Below are 6,934 nucleotides of genomic sequence, written 5' to 3' on the forward strand. Positions count from 1 at the left end.
TAAACCTCACTGGAGGTTGGGGTTAGGGTTAGGGTTAGGGTTAAACCTCACTGGAGGTTGGGTTAGGGTTAGGGTTAGGGTTAGGGTTAAACCTCACTGGAGGTTGGGTTAGGGTTAGGGGTAGGGTTAGGGTTAGGGTTAGGGTTAGGGTTAAACCTCGCTGGAGGTTTGTGTGGAGGAAGGATCGGGTTCTGATTCCGTGGGACACTTTCCAAGCACGCTCTCATATCTCCATATGGTTTAAATTGTTGCTGCGGTCGGAGGCTCGCTGCTTCTCTCCGGTCTGGAGATCCCACAGGAGCCCAGTCTGGAGAGCGTTCCAGATATGTGGAGGCCAGGTGAGGAGGTGGCGTCGTCTTCACGCTCGTGAGCATCAAACATCAGAGATGGTGAGGCTCCTGGGGGGCCGGGCCCCTCGGGGGGCGTACGCCACAGGTCGTGGCTTGTATTAGTCACAACCCCCCGCTGCTCCGGGGGGGCTTTAAGGAAAAAAGGTTGGGATGGTATGAGCAATGCTAAGCTAGGCTAGGGTTAGGCGTCATGTTGCAGCAGGTCCCAGCAGGAACCTCTGATGTCACAAGTGATGATTTTTATTCATGATTTTTATTAATGATCGTATTTATTCAGCTAAATGTTGCTCTCTCTTCTCTCCCCCTCCTCCCCCTCCTCCCCCTCCTCCCCCGCCCCCCCCCCCAGCTCAGTGGCGGTGCTCAGAGAATGCATGAACAACAAAAGTTTAGTTCCATTCTTTCAGGAGAGACAAACTACTCTGAACCACTCGTTACCCTTGGAGACGTACCTGCTCAAACCGGTTCAAAGGATCCTCAAGTACCACCTGCTGCTGCAGGTACGAGTCCTGTGGTTAGTGACGGGGCTTCAAACCCAACACTCACCCCTCTCTCCTCCCCCCTCTCTCCCCCCTCTCTGCTCTCTCTCCCCCCCCACCCCCTTCTATAACCCCCCCCCCCCAGGAACTCTCCAAACACTTGGACAAGAGTGACCCGGGCTATGTGGTGGTGGAGGATGCCATCGTTGCCATGACAGCAGTGGCCTGGTACATCAACGACATGAAGAGGAAACAAGAGCATGCTGTTCGCCTGCAGGTGGGTCAGAGGTCACCCACAGGAGACGGCGTGAAGCCTCGATGTGGATGGGACCTGTTGTCTGTGGCTCCGGGTCGTGTCTTTAGTCAGTGAAGGCTGTAGCGGCTAAACTAGCAGCCCAGCTAGCAGCTCTGTTTCCTGTTGACACGGCAGCTGGGGTCAGCAGCTCCACCTTTAGGTGTCGGACCAACGCCTGCTGCATTCCAGGAGTTCCACGAACACGTGTTCATGTGGCGACACACATGGAACGTGTCATTAACTCATGGCAAGATCTCGCCTTTCCTGTGTAAATGAATGTTTTTCTCTCAGTTCACGTTTAAAATGTTGGTAGAACTGAACCACAGCCGCCTGTGAGGTCAAAGGTCATCTCGACAGCTGGGCTCAGGCGAGTCAGGCGAGGCTGTCTGATAAAGAGGGTATAAAGATCCCGTCTTTGATCGATCGATCGATCGATCGATGGCAGGAAAAACAGTGGCAGGAAAAACTCCCCTTTAACAGGAAGAAACCTGGAGCAGGACCAGGCTCATGTAGGGGTTAGGGATAGGGTTAGCAAGGGATAGGGTTAGGGTTAGGGTTAGCTTGGGTTAGGGATAGGGTTAGGGTTAGCTAGGGATAGGGTTAGGGTTAGGGATAGCGTTAGCTATAGGGTTAGGGTTAGCTAGGGATAGGGATAGGGTTAGGGTTAGCTCGGGTTAGGGATAGGGTTAGGGTTAGCGTTAGGGATAGGGTTAGGGTTAGCTAGGGATAGGGATAGGGTTAGGGATAGCGTTAGCTATAGGGTTAGGGTTAGCTAGGGATAGGGTTAGGGTTAGCGTTAGGGATAGGGTTAGGGTTAGCTCGGGTTAGGATTAGGGTTAGCTAGGGATAGGGATAGGGTTAGGGTTAGCTCGGGTTAGGGTTAGGGTTAGCTAGGGATAGGGATAGGGTTAGGGTTAGCTAGGGATAGGGTTAGGGATAGCGTTAGCTATAGGGTTAGGGTTAGCTAGGGATAGGGATAGGGTTAGGGTTAGCTTGGGTTAGGGATAGGGTTAGGGTTAGCGTTAGGGATAGGGTTAGGGTTAGCTAGGGATAGGGATAGGGTTAGGGATAGCGTTAGCTATAGGGTTAGGGTTAGCTAGGGATAGGGTTAGGGTTAGCGTTAGGGATAGGGTTAGGGTTAGCTCGGGTTAGGATTAGGGTTAGCTAGGGATAGGGATAGGGTTAGCTCGGGTTAGAGGTAATTGTTTACCAGCCCGTCCTCAGTGATGCATCAGTATTAATCTACAACATATCCGATGTCACTGGCTTCTGTAATAGGCTAACTTTTGTGTTCCTGATGATGACGTGGAGAGGCTACCTGATGATGGAGAGGCTACCATGCCTGCAGGGCTAAACTCAGGTATTCCATTGTAATATTTGGATAAATTGATTCATACTTCCTCATCCTGACAGGAAATTGAGGCTCTGCTGGTGAACTGGATGGGACCAGACCTCAGTGGATTTGGAGAACTGGTTCTGGAAGGTTCCTTTAAGGTGCAGAGAGTGAAGAAGGAGCGAGCCTTTTTCCTGTTTGACAGGATGCTGCTGATCGCCAAGAAGAAGTTGGAACATTTTGTCTACAGCACGCACATATTTGTAGGTTTTTAATCCACATCAGCAACAGAAGTCGATGAATTTTGAGAAAAGAATGTTTGATTCTCAGATCAAATAACGTCCCTATTTTCAAACATTCACTGCAGTTTGTTGTTGTTGTGCTCCGTCAGTGCTGCAACCTGCTGCTGGTGGAAACGCTGAAGGACCCTCTGAGCTTCAGGGTGTCGGATCAGACCATCCCTAAGCAGCAGCACGTCGTCCAGGTGAGTGGGACCACGTCAGGCGCGGAGACTCCAGTCCACCGTTAACGTTCTCATCCCACAGTCAAGACATGCAAGCCTCAACTTTGCAAAGATTTGAATGCTAAGCTAGCCAGTGAAATGTTTGTGCACTTGTAGCACACTCAGGTTTTGTGTGTTTCGCTGGTTTTGGATGAGTCAGATCAGACTGGTTGATCCTGTCAGGAATCATTGAATCAATCATGTAGATGTGTTGAGCCACAGTCCAACACTTCAGGATAGCATTTTCAGCACATGCTAACAACATCAGCAAACCAACGATGCAGTGTAGGAACATTAAAGGACTCTCTCCATGGAACGGTGGTCCCGTCCGGCTGGTGTCATCGTTGTGGTTTCACTGCAGACCAAGAACCAGGAGGAAAAGAGGTTGTGGGTTCACTACCTGAAGAGGCTGATTGTGGAGAATCATCCGGCATCACTCCCACTGAAGGTGAGACCCTTTACAAAAAACTGAGGGAAGCCTCGGTCAGAGACCTGGTACTGGTGGAACTGGTCAAAGTGGGAGTAGTGGTGGTTAGTCTGTGGTGCCACCTGCAGGCCATGTATGAACCAGCAGCTCTTGGTCATGTTTGGGCCTGGTCCTGGTCCTGGTCCTGAGCCATCACCTGAGCACCGACTGACATTATTATTGGCAGGATTATTTTTATTTTTATCATTCTTGCCCTAAATGAATTCATTAATTTTTGAGGGCCCAAACATGCTGGAGAACCTCGGGAAGTTTGGCAGGAGCACGAGGTCCAGTGGTGGCGAAAATTTAGGGTCGCAGCACGTGCACGGGCCACTCTGCAACGTTCCAGTGCACGTGGAAGCGCAACAATGACGTTTGAGAGGGAGGAAAAAGCCAGGAAGGCGCCTCTCAGCAGGAGGTCGGACAAGTGGAGGAGGGTGGGCCCGCGTTAGAAGAACGAGGTTCTGGTGTGAGCAGGACTCGTGCACGGCTGTGGCGCCTGGCGCCCGCAGGACGGCCCTCGTTTTTTAGGTGCCAGAGTCTCAGCATGCATGAAAACCTTGTTCTAACGTGCACGTTTGCCTTCCAGTCAGACTTAGACTTCACAGTCAGACGAGAGTTCTGACCCGACCCAGCTGCTGGCAACAGAACACAAGTCCCGTGTGCCAACTGGGCTGTGGTGGTGTCTCCACGTGGCCGCTGTGATAGTGGCCGTGCACGCACCCCCGGCGGGCGTGAAGGTGCTCGCAGCTTTAAGTGCTAATTATTATTCTCTTCGCAGGCACGTCAGGTCCTGGGCGACGACCTCTGTTGCTGTGAGTTTCCAACAACAACCCCAACGTTTGGCGCTTCACGTCCACGTGGTGACATCACTTCCTGTGTTTTAGTGTCTCAGTTCGACCAAGACAGCCTGAAGAGGTGTTCCACTCTGCTGCGCCTGGACGACGCCCACGGTTACCACAGAGGCAGGCGTCAGTCAGGTGAGACACGCCAACACACCTTCATGTGTGCTAACCCTAACCCTCATCCCTAACCCTAACCCAGAACCGCCAGAGCTGCTGATGTACACCCCAGAGAAGTCCAGGAAGAGCTTGCCCCTTCTGCTAGAGGGGAACCTGCCGTACCGGCGCATCAGAAGGCAGTCAGGTTAGATCCTGATGATCCTCCAACCCTCTAGAACTGGAAAATGCCCCTTTACAACCATGTTTTATTCTGCAGCTCCAGCCAAAGACATCGAGACAGTGTTTAATCCTGGAGGTGAGAACGTTGAGACCCCCTCCAGTGAGTTCAGTTGTGTTGATGCCCCTACACGACGCTAACCTTCCTGGTTCTTTGTCTCCATGTCCCTGTTCCTCTGTGTGTCCTCCTGGAGGCCCGGCAGCTCCGAAGGTAGGTCCCGGTTCCATCTCTGGAGAAGGTGTGATGGTTGGTAGCACCCGAGACCTCTCAGGTCAACATCGTCATGTGTTGTTGCGACAGGTGGACAGCGAAGGTGACCAATGTCCAACACGCAGTCCGACCTTGACAGGGAGCACCAGCACTCTGGCATCATCGGTCATTGAGGTGGAGCTGGACAGAGCCGGTCCAGAGCTGGCACAGCAGCCAAACCAGGAACTGGTACTTAATGGATGTTACATTCAGAGAACAGCAAATGAAAAAGTAGCTAGCCTGCTGGCTAGTTAGCTAGCCTGGCTGAGGTTGAATCCCTGCACTGATCAGTAGAGAGATGAGACAAACATAGATGACTTTCATCTGATTCTGAGTCTTATTTAATGTTGTTGTGTTTAAACTGAGGAGGAGGAGGATGAAGAGGAGTTGCCCCCCCTCAGCCCCCCACCCACCCTGTCCATCACAGAGGAGATCCTGGAGTTCATCAACCAGAGTCGAGTCAAAGAAGGTCTCAGCATCATTGTGGACACCACGGTGAGCGCACAGATGCACAGGTGTTGCACAGGTGTCTCACAGGTGTTGCACGGGTGTATCACAAGTGTTGCACAGGTGTTGCACATGTGTCTCACAAGTGTTGCACAGGTGTCTCACAAGTGTTGCACAGGTGTCTCACAGGTGTTGCACAGGTATCGCACAGGTGTTGCACAGGTGTCTCACAAGTGTTGCACAGGTGTTGCACAGGTGTCTCACGGGTGTATCACAAGTGTTGCACGGGTGTATCACAAGTGTTGCACAGGTGTCTCACAGGTGTATCACAGGTGTTGCACAGGTATCGCACAGGTGTTGCACAGGTGTCTCACAAGTGTTGCACAGGTATCTCACAGGTGTATCACAAGTGTTGCACAGGTGTTGCACAGGTGTTGCACAGGGTCCATGTTACCTGGAGGTTTCCAGGATGAAGAAAACTCATTTTCTCTTCTTCTTTACCTTCTAACAGCTGTTTTTCTGCCTGTTCCAGGAGCAGGACTTAGATCAGACCAAAGATGCTCCATCTCCATCTGAACAGACCAACTTCACCTCCCACTGCTTCCCACTGCATGTTTCCTCCAGCCCCTTACCCACAATGCAGCAGGAGCAGACAGAAGAAATAGAAAAAGTTGAAAAAGGTTATCCAGCAAGCTCTAGAGAGGAGGACGAGTATGAGGAAGAGATAAAGAGACCCGGAGCTGAGGAAGTACAGAAGAGAGTGAAGGTGTGTGTGAAGAAAAGGAGGAAGAAAAGAAGAAAACAGGTGATGAAGGAGGCGGGGTGGTGACCCGGCATCAGATCCTAAATCTTCTGTCTCTGTTGAGGAACAAGAGAAGAGCAAGAGACCCGAATTATTGGATAGGGCCACCAGAGGCCAAGATCCTATTCCCCAGATCCAGAGATGCCAGCCAACCACAGGAGGTGCCCAGATTAGCAGATGGGACAAGACCATCATCGAGAAGATCCGCAGTTATTACGAAGCTGCAGCAAAGGCCGAAGAGAGAGACGATGAGGAGGAGGAGCTGGGAGAAGGAACATCGTTAAGAAGGAGAAACAGCTTCTCAGAAATCCCGTCTGGGTTGGTGAAGGAGTCGGTATCTCAGTTTGATGTAGGGGATCGCCAGTGGGAGGAGCAAACCCACACCCAAAGCCCACGGTGGGGATCCCATCTTGCCCCGTGCTCACCGGAGAAGGCTGATCAACCACTCAGCTCTCTGGATCTAGGTGCTGGGGCACCTTCTGGTGTCACACAGGACCAGGAGGACCCAAACCATAGAGGGCCTGTCAGCAAAGAGGCAGAAATATCAGACAGACATGACGGGGTCTGCAACAACCACCAAATGATGGACCACGGATGAGGAGGAGGAGAAAGAGAAGTCCAGCCAAGGGGAAGAACCAACAACCAGCCATGACAAGTGCAATAATGAAGCAGCCCTGGGAACCAGATGTTGTGAATGTACATGAACCCATCCAGGCACCGGCAACCGAAACACATGGACAGTGACAAAGAACCATCGAGGAGAACCTGTGGCACATAGAGAAATTGGTCAAAGAACTGGGAACACAACTGATTCCCTTTGGACCAGAAAACAGTG

The 6,934-nt window shown here is 51.7% G+C and overlaps 1 protein-coding gene across 1 annotated transcript in view; it reads left to right on the forward strand.

Moving 5' to 3' along the window:
- The window catches only part of LOC105418337 (pleckstrin homology domain-containing family G member 2-like), a 27,478-nt gene extending 20,781 nt beyond the window's left edge, over window positions 1–6,697 (forward strand). Inside the window, exons 7-20 of the mRNA XM_029844119.1 lie at window positions 697–847; window positions 972–1,103; window positions 2,535–2,717; window positions 2,846–2,938; window positions 3,318–3,404; window positions 4,204–4,237; window positions 4,310–4,402; window positions 4,467–4,568; window positions 4,641–4,679; window positions 4,795–4,811; window positions 4,902–5,039; window positions 5,217–5,345; window positions 5,830–6,063; window positions 6,164–6,697. Of these exons, the coding sequence (XP_029699979.1) occupies window positions 697–847; window positions 972–1,103; window positions 2,535–2,717; window positions 2,846–2,938; window positions 3,318–3,404; window positions 4,204–4,237; window positions 4,310–4,402; window positions 4,467–4,568; window positions 4,641–4,679; window positions 4,795–4,811; window positions 4,902–5,039; window positions 5,217–5,345; window positions 5,830–6,063; window positions 6,164–6,697 (1,966 nt within the window). The remainder of the gene's footprint in view (window positions 1–696; window positions 848–971; window positions 1,104–2,534; window positions 2,718–2,845; window positions 2,939–3,317; window positions 3,405–4,203; window positions 4,238–4,309; window positions 4,403–4,466; window positions 4,569–4,640; window positions 4,680–4,794; window positions 4,812–4,901; window positions 5,040–5,216; window positions 5,346–5,829; window positions 6,064–6,163) is intronic.
- Window positions 6,698–6,934: the final 237 nt, after the last annotated feature.

This window comes from Takifugu rubripes, chromosome 11, assembly GCF_901000725.2.
Source record: "Takifugu rubripes chromosome 11, fTakRub1.2, whole genome shotgun sequence".
Lineage (NCBI taxonomy): Eukaryota > Metazoa > Chordata > Actinopteri > Tetraodontiformes > Tetraodontidae > Takifugu > Takifugu rubripes.